Genomic DNA, 16,101 nt, shown 5'->3' with positions numbered 1-16,101 from the left:
ACTTCATATTTGTTTTTCATAAGTTTGTCAGAAGAGGTTTCTATAAAAAAATATTTAAACCATTAAAGTAGTGGGAGTTATGCAGTAAACGTCCACCCAACGTGGCTTACTTGTGTAATTTTCACAAGTACTTTGGAGAATGGAATTAAATAAGATAACCAAGAAATTAAATTGAAAGCGGCATGGTCCGAGTGAGTATGCTAATTTCGAGAATTTAATTTTCAAGGTTAAAATGTGGTCATTGCTTAGATATCATATCAAGTACAATGTACAACTCCCAAAGGAGTCCCTTCTTGATGATGATATGGTCTAGTTAAGGTGCCAACTATTAATTTCATTTGTCAAAAGGTTAAGTTGACATGGATGGAAATTAAATGACTAGGTAAATAGTCTGGTTAAGGAGTTCGTGTGTAAACATCCACCCAACGTGGCTTGCACATGGGATTCTTTGAGCCGTTGGAGGTTTCATTAATATTGTTTTATCAAAAGGTTACAATATTATTGTTACGAACTATATGTTTTTCATGTTCTTACATGTTTATTTGTTTACTTTCAGATATGTCTATGTCTCCGATTATTAACATTCTAGCAAACAATCCTCTCATCGGTCCTAATTACACCGAATGGAAACGCCATATTATGTACATACTTGACGCTGATGAGCACAGTTTTGTGCTTACCACTCCACGTCCCACGGCCTTAACTGATGAGTCGACTGATGCGGAACGTGAGGCGCATAAGAGGTGGCACAAGTCGAATAATATGGCCAAGTGCTATATTATGATGACTATGTCGCAAAATTTGCAACTCCAGCATCAGGTCATGGATGACGCAGCGACCATCATGTTAAACCTCAACGAGGTTTATGGGGAGTCCGAGAGGTCTGCTCGCTTTAACTTGATGAGAGAAATCTTATCTTGTAGGATGAGCGATGGTAGTTCTGTGCACGATCATGTCATGCATATGACAAATCTGTTTGACAGGCTTCATCTGCTAGGAGGGTGTATCGAAGGCGAAGCCAAGGTCGATATCATCCTCAATACTCTCCCCAAAACTTTTGAGCACTTCCGTCTCAATGTCGTTATGAGCAAAGTCAACTACACTCTTAATGAGTTGTTGAATGCTCTAGTTGCGGCAGAGGGAGTGATGGGCCGTGGGAAAGAGGTCCTTATTGCTGCCAAGGGATCTGCTTCTTCGTCGAAAGGCGGGAAAAAGAAGTGGAAAGGTCCAAAGGGCAAGCATGACCATGAGGCTAGTGGGAGCGGTAAAGCCAAAGCAGATGGCCCTACCGGCGGCGTGAAGAAGCCAACGGGCAAGGGAAAGTGCTTCAAATGCGGCAAGGTTGGGCATTGGAAGAAAGATTGTCCAGTGCTCAAGGCAAAGGGACAAGGTACGTCACAAGTTTTAGTAACTGAAACATGTTTAGCTTCATTTTCTACTCATTCGTGGGTAGTGGATACGGGGGCAACTGACCATGTTTGTTACACCTTGCAGGGCTTCAAGCCAACAAGGGAGCTAGCAAGTGATGAGATCACCATCTCCATGGGCAATGCGTCGAAGGTCGCAGCTGTTGCTATTGGAGATTTATCTTTATGTTTTGGTGATGACATTTTAGTTTTGAGAGATATTTTGTATGTGCCGGAGTTTCGGCGGAACATAATTTCTGTTTCAAAATTGTTTTTGAATGGATATTCTGTTATTTTTGATAGGGGTGTTTCTATCATGAGAGATAACAAGACTATTTGTTCTGGAATTTTGAACAACTCTCTCTATACTATTACATGTCCAATTAACAACTTTGTCCATGTTGCATCTACATCACAAATCCTTCCAAATCCGAATAAGAGGAAGTATTATTCTCATGAACAATATACACATACTTGGCACCTAAGATTAGGCCACATCAATCTAAATATGATCCAAAGGCTCGTTTCAAATGGAATCTTGAAAGACTTTCAAGCGGTTCCATTTAGAACCTGCGAATCCTGTATAGAGGGAAAGATGACGGCAAGGTCTTTTAAGGCAAAGGGGAATAGGGCCTCGCATGTGTTAGAATTGGTTCACTCTGACTTGTGTGGACCAATGTCCACTAGAGCTCGTGGAGGGTATGAGTACTTCGTCACTTTCATTGACGATTACTCAAGATATGGGTATATTTACCTACTTCAACGCAAGTCTGAATGCTTTGAGAAATTCAAAGAATTCAAGGCGGAGGTGGAGAAGAGAACGGGTAAATCTATCAAGTCATTGCGGTCTTATCGCGGTGGCGAATACCTCGGGAACGAGTTTTTGCAATACTTGTCAGATTTTGGGATTACATCCCAATTGACAGCACCGGGTACTCCCCAACAGAACGGTGTAGCAGAGAGAAGAAACAGGACTCTTATGGAAATGGTACGATCTATGATGAGCTATGCATCATTGCCTATTTCGTTTTGGGGATATGCCTTGGAAACAGCAGTTTATTTGCTGAATCGGGTACCGTCCAAATCGGTTCCTAAAACTCCTATTGAGTTATGGTCAGGGCGCAAGCCCAGCTTGAATCATATAAAGATATGGGGTTGTCCTGCATACGTGCTAGACAAGGAAGCGAAGAAATTGGAGCCGAGATGCGAACTAATGCTGTTTATAGGATACCCTAAGGAAACGAAAGGTGGTTATTTTTATAATCCGAAGGATCAGAAAGTGGTTGTTAGCACCAACGCACGATTCTTGGAACACGATTATCAAGATAATCACAAGTCTAAGTCCGAGATTGTCCTTCAAGAAATCGAAGGCAATGGACAGGCGATTCCATTACCCCAGCCAAGTGTGCAAGTGAATGCACCACAAGACACTGCACGAACCATTATCACAGCTGTACCACCACCGCTTCGTCGTAGTGGGAGGGTTGTAGTTCAACCCGATCGATTTATGTTCTTGGGAGAATCTTCGGATCTTCTTCCTGTTGATGAACAAAAGGATGTCGACCCAGATAACTATAGACAAGCGATGAAAGATCAAGATGCAGATTCTTGGTACGAAGCCATGGTTTCTGAAATAGAATCCATGGGTGCTATGGATGTATACGAGAAGACCGAACTACCAGATGGCTTCTTAGCTATAGGTAGTAAGTGGGTATACAAGAGAAAGAGAGATTCGAATGGCGAAGTCGCAGCTTTTAAAGCTAGACTGGTGGCGAAAGGCTATACCCAGGAACAGGGTATAGATTATGATGAGACCTTTTCGCCGGTTGCCATGCTCAAGTCTATCCGAATACTCCTTGCCATAGCAGCCCACATGAACCTTGAGATTTGGCAAATGGATGTCAAGACCGCTTTCCTAAACGGTTTCCTTGAAGAAGGAAGGGACATCTACATGCAGCAACCTGAAGGGTTTGTGAAGAAGGGCGAAGAGCATCTTGTATGGAAGCTTAAAAAGTCCATTTATGGACTTAAGCAAGCTTCAAGGTCATGGAACAAACGTTTTGACGAGGTCATTAAATCCTATGGATTTACTCGTTGTGAGAACGAAAGTTGCGTGTACCGTTTAGATGCCAATGGTGACGTGGTTTTCCTTGCACTTTATGTAGATGATATCCTCCTCATTGGCAACAATGTTGAGCTATTATCAGACATAAAGAAATGGTTATCCGAACAGTTTCAAATGAAAGACTTAGGAGATGCAGCGTACATCCTGGGGATCAAGGTCGTTCGTGATCGCCAGAAAAAGGATGTTGAGCTTATCTCAAGCGTCTTACATTGATACTGTGATTGCTCGTTTTAGCATGCAAAATGCCAAGAAAGGCTTGCTACCTTTTAGACATGGCATTCCTTTGTCTAAGGACATGTGTCCTAAGACGCCTAGTGAGGTTGAGGAGATGAGGAAGATACCCTATGCTTCCGCCGTAGGTAGCCTCATGTATGCGATGCTATGCACGAGACCTGATATTTGCTATGTCGTTGGCATGGTTGCAAGATATCAGTCGAACCCTGGACCAGGACACTGGACTGCGGTAAAGCATATTCTCAAGTACCTGAAACGGACTCGAGATTATAGGCTAGTTTACCAGTCAGACAGTCTATTTCCTTTGGGTTACACCGGTTCGGATTTCCAGGCTGACCGGGATGAGAAGAGATCTACCTCTGGTTATGTGTTTACCTTGGGAGGTGGAGCCGTATCATGGCGGAGTGCAAAGCAGAAGTGCATTGCAGACTCTACCATGGAAGCCGAATATGTAGCTGCTAAGGAGGCTGTATGGTTCCGGAACTACCTCTTGGATCTAGGAGTGGTCCCTAATTTGCCTAAGAGTATCATAATTTATTGTGATAACTCGGGTGCAGTGGCAAATTCTAAGGAACCCAGGAGCCACAAGGCGTCAAAACACATAGAGAGAAAGTACCACATCATACGAGAAATTGTAAACAGAGGAGATGTGCTAGTAGAAAAAATTAATACATTGGAGAACCTAGCTGATCCTTTCACGAAAAGCTTACCGCAAAAGACCTATGAGAAGCATGCTCGAGGGATGGGATTGCGGTTGATGCCACCCACTTAGAGAAAAACTTTCAGTATAAGTGGGAGAGATGAAGTGAAGTTTTTGTAATAGCTAGTATTTAGACACATTGTATACTAAAAGTTTTACTTTAGTATAAGTGGGAGATTGTTGGATTTGTATACTGAAAGCAAGAACTTTGTGCTTGTATACAATGATTCCTGTTTTCACTATTCTTATCTCCTATCTGATTGTGTTCATGATTGCATATGTATGTTCTTTATCTCTGTATAAGTAGATTATATGGTGTGTTGTAGATCACGGAAAACCATATAATTGGAATAACATTAAGAGATATAATATGATCACAGCCGAAATAACTCTAGGACAAGTTATTGGTTTAGGCTGCAGTATAGATGGAAGTAGTTTGTCTTGGCTACTTGTCTATACTGGTACGTCATTACGTATTGATAGGACCACAGTTTGAGATGTATTCTTCTATCTGACTTAAGTGAAGAATCAAGAGCTCGGTGACTGATAAATCTTAATACTAATAAGTATTCAGATATATATATTAATTCGTATATCACTTTGACTTACTATGGGTGAAAGTTATATACTAACTCGAGTACTCTGTATCTTGGGTGATAGCGGTTAATATATGATATTTGATTATCTGTATTAGTACCCGTATCCTGTATAGGATAATGACATCCCCTTAAGGAGCTCAATAAGGTTTATTACGCTAAACCCTGCAGGTTGATTAAGTTCAGGCGTAATAATAAAGTTTGAGTGGTACTGCTTAAGGAATTATTAAGAGATTAATTAATTTAAGCTGTCAGAGCTCTAATTAATTAATGGATGTCGGATATTTTAAATACGGAGATTTAATAAGTCTAAATACAAGCCCCGACTCATCACCGGCAATAAAGGGGAAAGTCAGTATCCGTTCTCTAGTGGAATGAACTGATATTTATAAATTAAGGGTTAAAGTGCAGATAGGCCCCTCAAGTGGAGGCCCTTAGAGCGTTTCAGTCCCCTTACTAACTGTGTGTGCAAATTGGCCCCCGAACTCAATAAAACGGTGCAGATCGGCCCCTCTGACTTAACACCGTTATCGGCCGTTAGTCAAGGGGGCGATCTGCACCGTTTTTTCGGAGTTCAGGGGCTAATCTGCACCTTTTAACTTTTTAATTAATTCATCTATCTCGCTTAAAATTTGATCGTCGTTGTCGCTGATTCAAGCTCCGGCGAGGCCGGCGGAGGGCGCCGCCCCTTTCTTTCTCTCTTGGGCCCTAAACCTCGGAGCTCGCTTGACTGCACACGCTTAGCATCAAGGACGAGCCCTAATTCTCCCATTCCATTGGAAATCGCCGCCACAATATCTGGTGAACCCACCGCCTGGCTTTTCTTGATGAGGAGTCGCCTAGCTTTTCTCGATAAGGAGTCGCCTCTTTCTCTCAAATCCAGTGATAAAGGCCGACGATGCCTGTCGCCATCTACACTATCGGCGTGCTGTTGAAGAAGGACGCCTTCAAATCAGAAACCATGGCCAACATGATCTCGATCTCGATTGGGGTCACGATCACCATTGGGGGTGATTCTGCAATTGGGGGCGGTGACGTTCGAGGGAGAATTCGAGTTTCCATTTCGATTATGTGATTTTCGGGAGCAATGACGCCGATTTGGAATTCTCGATTTGGGGCTTGGGAACTTGATTTCGTGATTTTCCTCATCTGACGGCGATTGACGCCGGAAAAGTTGGTCGGAGAAGATGAGATGTGATTTTTTTTTAATGAACGGTGTGCAGATTAGCTCCTGAACTCCAAAAAGGGAAAAAGGTGCAGATTAGCCCCAGAACTCCAAAAAAACGGTGCAGATCGCCCCCTCTGACTAACGGCCCATAACGGTGTTAAGTCAGAGGGGGCGATCTGCACCATTTTTTTGAGTTCGAGGGCCAATCTGCACACACAGTTAGTAAGAGGACTGAAATGCTCTAAGGGCCTTCACTTGAGGGGCCTATATGCACCTTAACCCATAAATTAATTATGGTCTGGGCTGACCATGGATAAATTAATTTATTTGAGGCCCATCTTTATTCCTTGTATCTGGTCCTTGGGCTGGCCCAATGTCTCCTAGCCCAAGAAGACAGAATTTTCGGCCCTCACATGTAAAGTGGCGCCTCCTCCTCTTTCCTGTATTATAAAATACAGCTGTCAGCTCTCAGGAAAATACACTGATAAAAATTAGGGTTTTGAGAGCAGAGGGAGGCGCAGGAAACGTGTGTGGCCATTCTGTCTTGGGAATTTTCATAGCTCGTTGTCCATCCAACGTTGGGAATTGAGCGGGATACAGTCGAGAAGATCAGAGCTGGAGTCAGATTCTTTCGACGCGATCATCAACAGTTTGTGCATCCGATTCTCAAGTAAGTTTTCCTAACACCTATGTGCAGCTGTTAAATTCATAGGAGCATGTTAGGATTTAATCGTTGTATGATGAATTAATAATAATCCAAGAAACGATCATCGGGCAATCGAGTATTAATTCAATTTAATATTCCTTCACATGTAGCACGTAGAAAACTTAAAACTTTTGAATAGGATCTAGTTCAGTAGAACCAGGTCAAAACATCTTGTTCTAGATATTCTGCTCTGATACCAATTGTTGGGTCCCGGGGTGCTATTGAACTGGTGTATGGGGGAGAATACACCAGCAGGCTATTTTTATGGCTTTTCAAAAATTGAAGTCAGTATCAAGACTGATACTGATGAAAGTAAACTGAGATGAATTGATCAGTGAAAAGTAAGATCAGTTTATAAAGGGGTTAAGACTGATACTGATGATGAACCAGTAGGATAACTTCAGTTTATGAAACTGGTCAATAAACTGAAATTCAAACAAAGGGTTAGTCTTATCAGTTTTTCAAAATCAGAGAAGTGTTAGAAATCTTACTAATTATCCTAAGATTTATTAGTTAGACTTATAACACTTGGAGCATAAACGATTTTAAGAAATGGCCTTTAGTGAATTAAATTATCAGTTTTAGGGTTTCTCCTTTAAGTTATCAATTTCAGTATGAACAGTGTTTGTGCACAAGTAATGAAAGGAAATACTGAAAGCAATAAACAACACGGAGAATTTTTACGTGGTTCAAAAAATACTTTCCTACGTCCACGGTTAGTAGATCACACTGACAATCGATTCGGCTCGTGCTTACAGGTGCACAACAAACCTAGCTTGTGCTTGCAGGAGCATAGCAAACCTTGCGACTGAAACACTCGTTTTAGTGCCAACACACTGGGTTGGACTTCTATCGCTTAGCTTTCAAATGCTAAGACAACAAACTGTTTAGCTTGCGGGTGCTAAACAACCTAGAGTCCAAACACTTGTCTCGAACTCTCTCTCTCAAACTCTCTTTTCGCTCTTTAGAAAAAGGGTTCGAATCTCTAACAAGATTACTGAGAACGGGCTCTCAAGTAATTAATTTCTAGGCTAAGGATGCTAAGGGTATTTGCCTAGACACAATAAGAGAATGTTGGTATATCAGGTAGACTGATAATTACAACAAGGGTTATTCTCTTATTCGATTCAAGCTTTTTGCAATGTAGATGCTGAGTCTAAATTTTGGCAGAGCTTCAACGTATGCGTTTGAATCGGTGAAGAATGAGGTTGAACCTTGAGCTCTACTTTAAAGGCAGCATCTGGAGAATAGATCCGTTGGAGGAGGTGAAGGAACCATATTGTGACATATGATTCACGTGCCCGTGACCAATTTCGGATACCAAACGAATACATACAAAAACCATTCGTGCCTATTACAAGGGAACGAGTCTTACTTGCAAATCCGACGATTAGAGACTCCAGTGTTGATCTTTCAACTTGTTCCCACGGCAGGACTTAACGTTGGATGGCAACGATCTTCAAGTCCTCTATTTTTCTTGGGGATTCGCGCCGCTTCTCACTTTCTGTGCTCTCACAGATTTCTCTCTTTTTTGTCTCACGTAATGTCACCAGTAATTAGAATTATGGTTGTACCTATTATTTATATTGGGTATTAAAACTCTAAATAATAAGCCCATCATTTAATTAAACTAAGACAATGCCCAAAGACTTAAGTGAGAAAAAGATGGACGGACACCCCATATGGAGTGAAGCCTTTATTGGGCCAAGCGGGGATCTACTAGCTTGAATAAAGTTTGGCCTCCCAGTGCTCGATTTTCTTATTCAGCCCAAAATAAAATCGAGACACAAGTATTAATTTATTCCACTAGAAAATTAATACTGAATTACCTCTTTATTCTTTAGGTGAGTCGGGGCTAGCATTAGACTTAATTAATCCCCGTGTTTAAGATATCTAATATCCATTAATTAATTAATTTCTCTGACGATTAATTAATTGATTAATCAGTCGTTTAATTATAAACGACATTTCGAGTGCTACCACTTAAACTTATTATCGTATCAGAACTAATTCCACCTGCAGGATTTAATACGATAAACTTATTAAGTTCCTCGAGAGGATATTATCATCTTGTTATTAGCAGGACACGGATCCTTACTGCAATATAATCGCATGTCAAATAATAATTGCTATCACCCAAAGTATCGAGTATATTGAGCTTCAAGATAACTCTCACCCATGATAAATCAAAGCAATATAGCCAATATATTATTCTCACCTATTAATTCAACTCAGGTTAAGACTATTTAAGTCGTCGAGATCTTGATTCTTAATTAGTCAGAATATAAGAATTCATTTCACTATGATCATGTTCAATACACGAAGGTACTAGCATAAATAAATAGCCAAGATAAACTATTTATCCATTTATGCTACAATCTAAACAAGCAACTCGTCCATAGTTGCCTCGATTGTGAACTCAATTTATATCTCAACTTTTTCCAATTATATGATCTTCTGTGATCTACAACACACCATATGATCTATAGTATGAGATAAATTGAACTATAATAGGATTATGCAATAACAATATTTCAGATAGAAGAATTATAGTGAACTAAGGAATCAATGTATACAAGCATAAAGTCTTGCTTTCAGTATACAACCCTTCAGGAGGTCCTTCTACATTTTCTGTCGTTTGACTCATATTTAAAATCTTGCTCAGGTGCTCAGTCTTCTCATCTCCTTAGGCTGAAAGAGGTATGGTCTTTGTAGGACTAGGAGATGGTGCTACAGAACAAAGTAACACAAAAAGGAAAACTCAGCATGTTGAAGGACAATTTGCCATATCTCCGCATTAAAAGCTTCATCTTCTGCATTAAATGCGGCTTGTACTAGTAGTCAGCAGTTTACTTTCCACGTGGCCGTCGTTAGAACATAAACTTCAGTATCAGTCCGTATCTGCACTATCGGTTTGAGGTTTTCGTATGAAACTTAACTTTAGTTTCAGTAAATGCTTCGACTGATGAGATGTATATAAGTGTTTCCCTAACACTTGTACTTTAGTACGAGTCCTTCATTTAATTCAGCTTTTACTCCAATTGGACTTGAGTCTTCAGTAAATTCGGACTTCAGTTTTTAATCCTTCAGTCCTTCGGTCTTCGGTCTTTTAGTCCTTCGATCTTCACTCTTTACCTCTCCAGTCTAATCTAGGGAAAATGAACTCTAACACTTGAGTTCAAAAGAATTCTAGTTTAGAAAGAAAATCTAAGGGTTTTGGGATCATCAAAATTAAGGAGATGATATTTCTTTTATTTCCCAACATAATTTATATAAATTAATGTGATAGATATTTTTAATTAAGATTAAAAATATATTATTTTTTTTATAAATTTTATATAATATCATAAGCAAATAATAATATTTTTTTATTATTTAAAATAAACCATCAACACAAAAGTAAATTTAAAATTAAAAAATTAAATATGATAAAATGACAACAACAAAAAAAATTTAAAAAGAAAGAATGAATATAAAAGAAAAATGAAAGAGTAATAAAAAAAGAAAACAAAAAAGAAAAAAGGAAAGAAAACAAAAAAAATAAAACAAGTAAATTTTTCTCTCACATGTATGTTCACCTTGTCAAGGTGTCCACAACACATCTCCTATCTCCTTCAAATGCATCCCAAAGTTCACACCCCAATAATCAATTTAAAGGTTGTATATCCAATGCATCACTTTATTGGAGAGAATCTTTCATTTTTTAATACTCCCTCCGTCCACAAAGTATTGCCCCATTTACTATTCGGCACAGGTTTTAAGAAAGCTGATAAAATGATTGTGAATGAAATATAAGGGTAGTTAACTAAAGTGATAAAGGTAGTTGACTAAAGTGTTAAAGGTGTTGTGTGGTTGGTTCATTAGTAATAAAGTGTAATAAAGTAGAATATAAAAATGAAATAAGTTGTTGTATGGTGGGTCCATTAGTGGCAATTGATGGTAAATAAATGAAAGAAAAAAGGGTGTAGTGGTACAAAAAGTAGAGTAGGGCATTACTTTGTGGACAAGGAAAAATGGGTAATTATGACAATATTTGATGGACGGAGGGAGTATGAGATTCAATCTAATAACAACTAAATATAACATCAATATTTAATTTACAAATACATTTAAAATAAGGATTAAAAAAATATTATACAATAATGTTTTTTAAATAATTGTGTTTTTTGATTAATATAATTTGAAGTTGTTAAATTTAACGTTAATATTAATTAAAAATAACATTTAAATTTTAAGAATCAAAGAGTTGACTCTTCAACGTAGAGTGTTGGCTGAAAAATGGTGGGAATCACTTTTAAGGGTCAATATTAACTCGCACTATGGATGCTTTGAGGTGACTAAAACTTTTTTTTTGGGGGGAAGAAAATCTCAGCTGAAGCCACAAATGATGACTAACACATATATCAATAAATATACCTTATGATAGTATTAAATTATATACATAGTTCATGAGGCATAGCATTTAATAAAAAATGATAAATATATACGTGTGGCATTAATATGGATCAGATCAGGAGGTAGTTTCTCCTCACGCATTTGTTTCCCACTAAATTTCGCTCCCAACCAAATTGAAAAAGGAGCAAAAAACTTAATGCAGCAATGCGCATTTATTACTCACCACTTTCCCTCCTTCCCCTATTAATTTATTCATTCATCACTCCCCAAACTCACCCCACCCACCCCACCCCACCCCACCTTCACCTGTTTCTGTATTTCTACCCCAACATGATTTCCAGCACTCCATTTCTCTCTCTCTTTCTCACCACCACTTCCATTTTCCCCCACTAGAATCTACAGATTTACCAAAACTCCATCCAATTAAATCAATGGAAGGAGTTTCCACCACCGTCTACAAAGGAATCAGAGGATACTGGCGCCGCAAGGGCTACGAGCGGATCGACGCCGCCGGCCGGAAGAGGAAGACGCGAGTCGTCGAGCTAGGCTCCGCCGCAGACGGCAGCGCCGCGGCGCCGCGGCGGCGGTCGTGGCGGATCAAGCTGACGCCGCGGCTGAAGCTGAAGCTCCGGTTCTCGCCGAAGAAGCTGCTGCTCGGGCTGCGAGACGCCTACGTCGGCATGATGATGAAGATCGCAAACACGAGGATGATAGGCAGCGGTTTCGGCGGCGGATTCGGCGGTGACGGAGTGACCGGATTCGGCATGCGGCCGACCAAGGAGTACGATGAGAGGATGATTGTTGAGATCTACAAATCGATTGTAATGGCGCAGGGTCAATTGGTGCCCCGCGACGCAGCGTGGATTGGCTCCGAAATTACCTGCCGAAGGTAATTTTTTTTTTTTTTACATTTTATACTCAGTGAAAATTTCCGTAAGCAGTGGTGTTTATATTTCGATTCCGTTTAACTTCAGATCAATAAAAATCTCAAGTTCAGTTAATCTTCTCTCTGTCTTGTAACATTTTTTGTGTTATTTTTCTAATTTATTTTCTGACGACAAACGGAATCTACATTGAATAATTCCAGTATTATCTGTTTGTTCTGTTCGTAGGTAAAGACAAGTGCACCTTATCTCTTGGATTAAAATGTAGGGACAGAATAAGGGAAATGTGAATTTATCTCAAATTTTAATTATTATTTTTGTGTAATTAACTCTAATTTACTGATTAAATCTGTAACTTAAACTTATAGATGTAGTCACGTAGAAGTATGCAAGTACGATTTCGAATTTACACGTAATGAAGTATGAATAGTAGATAGGACAACGAAGCTCAATTCAATTGGTAAAATGTTTCCTCTTCAATTAATAAATCGAAGGTTCAAGTCACCGAGAAGGAAAATAGAGAATTATTGTTATTTCATCCGTCCACTAATTCATGACCTAAGGAGCAAAACACGGGTTTTGAGAAAAAGTGCATTTTTATTAGTTGAGTGGAGAAAGGAATCCACAATTAATGTATTGTTTATTAATTGAGTAGAGAAAAAGTGTATTGTTTTGGGACCCACCAATTAAATATAAATAAAAACTTACTAAAAATGGATAGGCCTTGAGTTGGTGGACGTCCCAAAAAGGAAATAAGACCTTGAATTAGTGGACGGAGGGAGTAATCCGTCCCTGAAATAAGTTCCTCTTTTTCCATTTAGGGACGTCCCCCAAATAAATTTCTCTTTCTTTCTTTCTATTTTGGGACAACTACCCCACCACTAATAATACTTTATTTATTCTTACTTTTCACTTTTTCACCACTCCCAATACTAATTATAACACTTTTTCACCTTTTCACCACTCCCAATACTAATTATAACATATTTTTTTCCACTATCAATACACTTTACCATTTTCCTTAAAACTCGTGCCGTCCCCAAAGAGGAACTTATTTTGGGGACGGAGAGAGTATTTTTTTTTGTTTTGTTTTCAAGTATGAATAGCAGCTGCGATTTTTCCCCCTCGTCTTTTGAAGAAATTGAGTGTATGCATTTATTAATGTATTATGCAATGACTGGATATCCACATCAAATTAAAATGGTCATCTAATCTTGTTAGTCGATCCAAATCATTATATGTCCGGTCAAGTTTCGAAACCAAAAAAAATGAATTAGCCTACATTATTAGTGAAATGCACGAGTTTTAGTTATTTCTTTTTTTTTTCTTTGTAAAAGTAGCATTTCAATTAAATTAAAATTAATGGGGCATCGAAATTTTGAAATGCTAGCTCCAAATTTTAAAAATTCTAATCCACGTCTAAAGATTTCATTGTGATGTCAATTTGTGTATTTTCTAAATAATTTATTGATTTACAGCTAATTATTCCAAAAAAAAAGGGGGAATGTTTAATTTTTGCAAAATCTAGCTTAAAGCGCAGATCTCAAAATATTTTTTATTCTTAGAAAGAAATTATTCTTCTCACATTTAATTTGATTTTTATTTTATTGAGATTATCTCACTTAATTTGATTTGCTTTTTCTAAGTAATCATTTTAAATTATATTAGAAATGAATTCATATATATTTATCACAAAAATTTCTGTACACTTGGGTATACTGTACATCCGGGTTGACCCGTACCCAGATACTGACCTGCATGCTAATCTAAATCTGCATCATGACCCAAATCGTGTAAATAACACTATTCAGTTATATAAATGACACTGCTTGTAATTAACACTATTCAATTACATAAATGACACTGTAACATTTCAAAATATTATAATGTCATTTTCAATCTTATAGTTTTATTTAAAATATTATAGTGTCATTTACAATCTTATGGTGTCAATTACAGGAAGTGTCATTTATATTTCTGAATAGTCTCTCAATTATACACAGTGTCATTTACAGTGTTATAGTGTTATTTATACGCAGTGTCATTTGTATAACAAGCAGTGTCATTTGTATAACTAAATAGTATCATTTACACGATTTGAGTCAGAATGCAGGTTTGGATCAGAATGTGGATCAAGATTTGGGTACGGGTCAACCCGGGTGTACAGTACACCTGAGTGTACCCAAGATCACTTCTATTTTTATTTGAGGAAAATTTTATTATAACTCTCTTTCATAAAAATATAAGTTTTATAGCCCTATTTTGTACTAATAGATAATTTAGATGGTCATTTTAAGTTTAAAAGACTACAATACTCTTTGACATTTTTGTATTTTATTTTACTCGATGGTAGCATTTAGTACTCGATGGTGTACACGATGGTGTCATTGTGTACACTATCGAGTACTTCGATTACTCGATGGTGTTTTCATTTTTTTTCATTACTCAATGGTTCCATCGAGTATAACGGCGGCGATCCGTCGGAGGCAGTTTTGATGTAGAGAAGAGAATGTGTATTAGAAGAAAATATTAAAAAATATATAAAATAAAAATATAATGTAAAATAATAAATAAAAATACAAAAAAGTTAAAGTGTGTTATAGTCTTTTAAGTCTAAAATAGCTATATAACTTATCTAGGGAAAAGTAGCAAATAGCCCTATCTTTTGATTTTGGGCTGTTAACCCCTCAACATGTCATAAAGAGTGCTAAATGCCCCTGCTCTTAACGGACACTTAACAACGTTAAGTATTTTTTATTTTTTTTATTTCTTACTAATATTTCTTACTGTAAGCATATAATTTTTTTTTGAATTTAAATTTAAATGTTTGTAATATTTTTTTAAATAAAATCATTTTTGAATACACACACTTTCACTGCTTTCTTTTAACAATTAAAATTAGATGAGATTTAATATACATATATATTATAAACAAAAAAAATAAATTGTACCAATTAATATATAGTATATAAAAATAAAACATAACAAAGATAACCTTGTATTAATTAAAAACCCAAAAGCATACACGATATATGGAAGTAGAAATAATTCGATAGACAAAGATAACCTTGTATTAATTAAGAACGCAGTGAAAGTGTATGTGTATTCAAAAATGATTTTATTTAAAAAATATTACAAACATTTAAATTTAAATTCAAAAAAAATTATATGCTTATAGTAAAAAAATATTAGTAAGAAATTAAAAAAATGAAAAATACTTAACGGTGTTAAATGTCCGTTAAGAGTAAGGGGCATTTTGCACTCTTTATGATATGTTAAGGGGCTAATAGCCCAAAATCAAAAGATAGGAAGATAAACGTATTAGGCGATTGTATGATAGGGGATTATTTGTTACTTCTCCCACTTATTTATTATAAACTAGGGCTATAAAACTTATGTTTTTAACAAAAAAAGCTATACGTGATAATTTCAATATTTTATATTGTAATCTCGTCTTCTTAAATTATCTTATCAAAAAATATTAGGCCAAATGAAAATGAAGTGGGACGGAAGTAATATATATTTGTTCAAATTTATTTATATTTTACCGATTTATTTACAATCTGCCGCGAAACCTACTAGGATTCTTTGTTTCCTTTTTTTCCATTTGAAGATTTTTTAATAGATAAGAAAAGGGTGATTTAATTTAATGTTGTCATAAGTTGGTTGTGTGCTTTTATGTGACCAACTGATTCCTGTAATGAGTCTAATGACTATTGATTGGTGTGTAGCAAAATCAGCATCAATTATATATCGGGAAATGCTAAATCGACACCGAGTGTCCAAGACACTCGGTCAAAACCGGAGTTTTTGCATTTAGCCAGAGTGGGCCGGTTTTTTAGTGAATTGGTTATTTACTGATTTATCCCTTATTAAATAATACTACT

The 16,101-nt window shown here is 37.3% G+C and overlaps 2 protein-coding genes across 2 annotated transcripts; both read left to right on the top strand.

The window, feature by feature from the left end:
• Nucleotides 1-1,108: 1,108 nt before the first annotated feature.
• Nucleotides 1,109-1,708, top strand: LOC131004169 (uncharacterized). Its single transcript, XM_057930793.1, has 2 exons — nucleotides 1,109-1,390; nucleotides 1,495-1,708. Exons 1-2 carry the CDS (start codon nucleotides 1,147-1,149, stop codon nucleotides 1,524-1,526), a joined length of 276 nt encoding a protein of 91 aa, XP_057786776.1. The 5' UTR covers nucleotides 1,109-1,146; the 3' UTR covers nucleotides 1,527-1,708.
• Nucleotides 1,709-11,431: 9,723 nt separating this feature from the next.
• On the top strand, nucleotides 11,432-12,331 carry LOC131004182 (uncharacterized). Its single transcript, XM_057930807.1, has one exon. The coding sequence runs from the start codon at nucleotides 11,762-11,764 to the stop codon at nucleotides 12,221-12,223; it is 462 nt and encodes a 153-aa protein (XP_057786790.1). The 5' UTR covers nucleotides 11,432-11,761; the 3' UTR covers nucleotides 12,224-12,331.
• Nucleotides 12,332-16,101: the final 3,770 nt, after the last annotated feature.

Source organism: Salvia miltiorrhiza, unplaced genomic scaffold, assembly GCF_028751815.1.
Source record: "Salvia miltiorrhiza cultivar Shanhuang (shh) unplaced genomic scaffold, IMPLAD_Smil_shh original_scaffold_350_2, whole genome shotgun sequence".
In the NCBI taxonomy this organism is placed as follows: domain Eukaryota; kingdom Viridiplantae; phylum Streptophyta; class Magnoliopsida; order Lamiales; family Lamiaceae; genus Salvia; species Salvia miltiorrhiza.
This window is presented reverse-complemented; position numbering and strand designations above follow the sequence as displayed.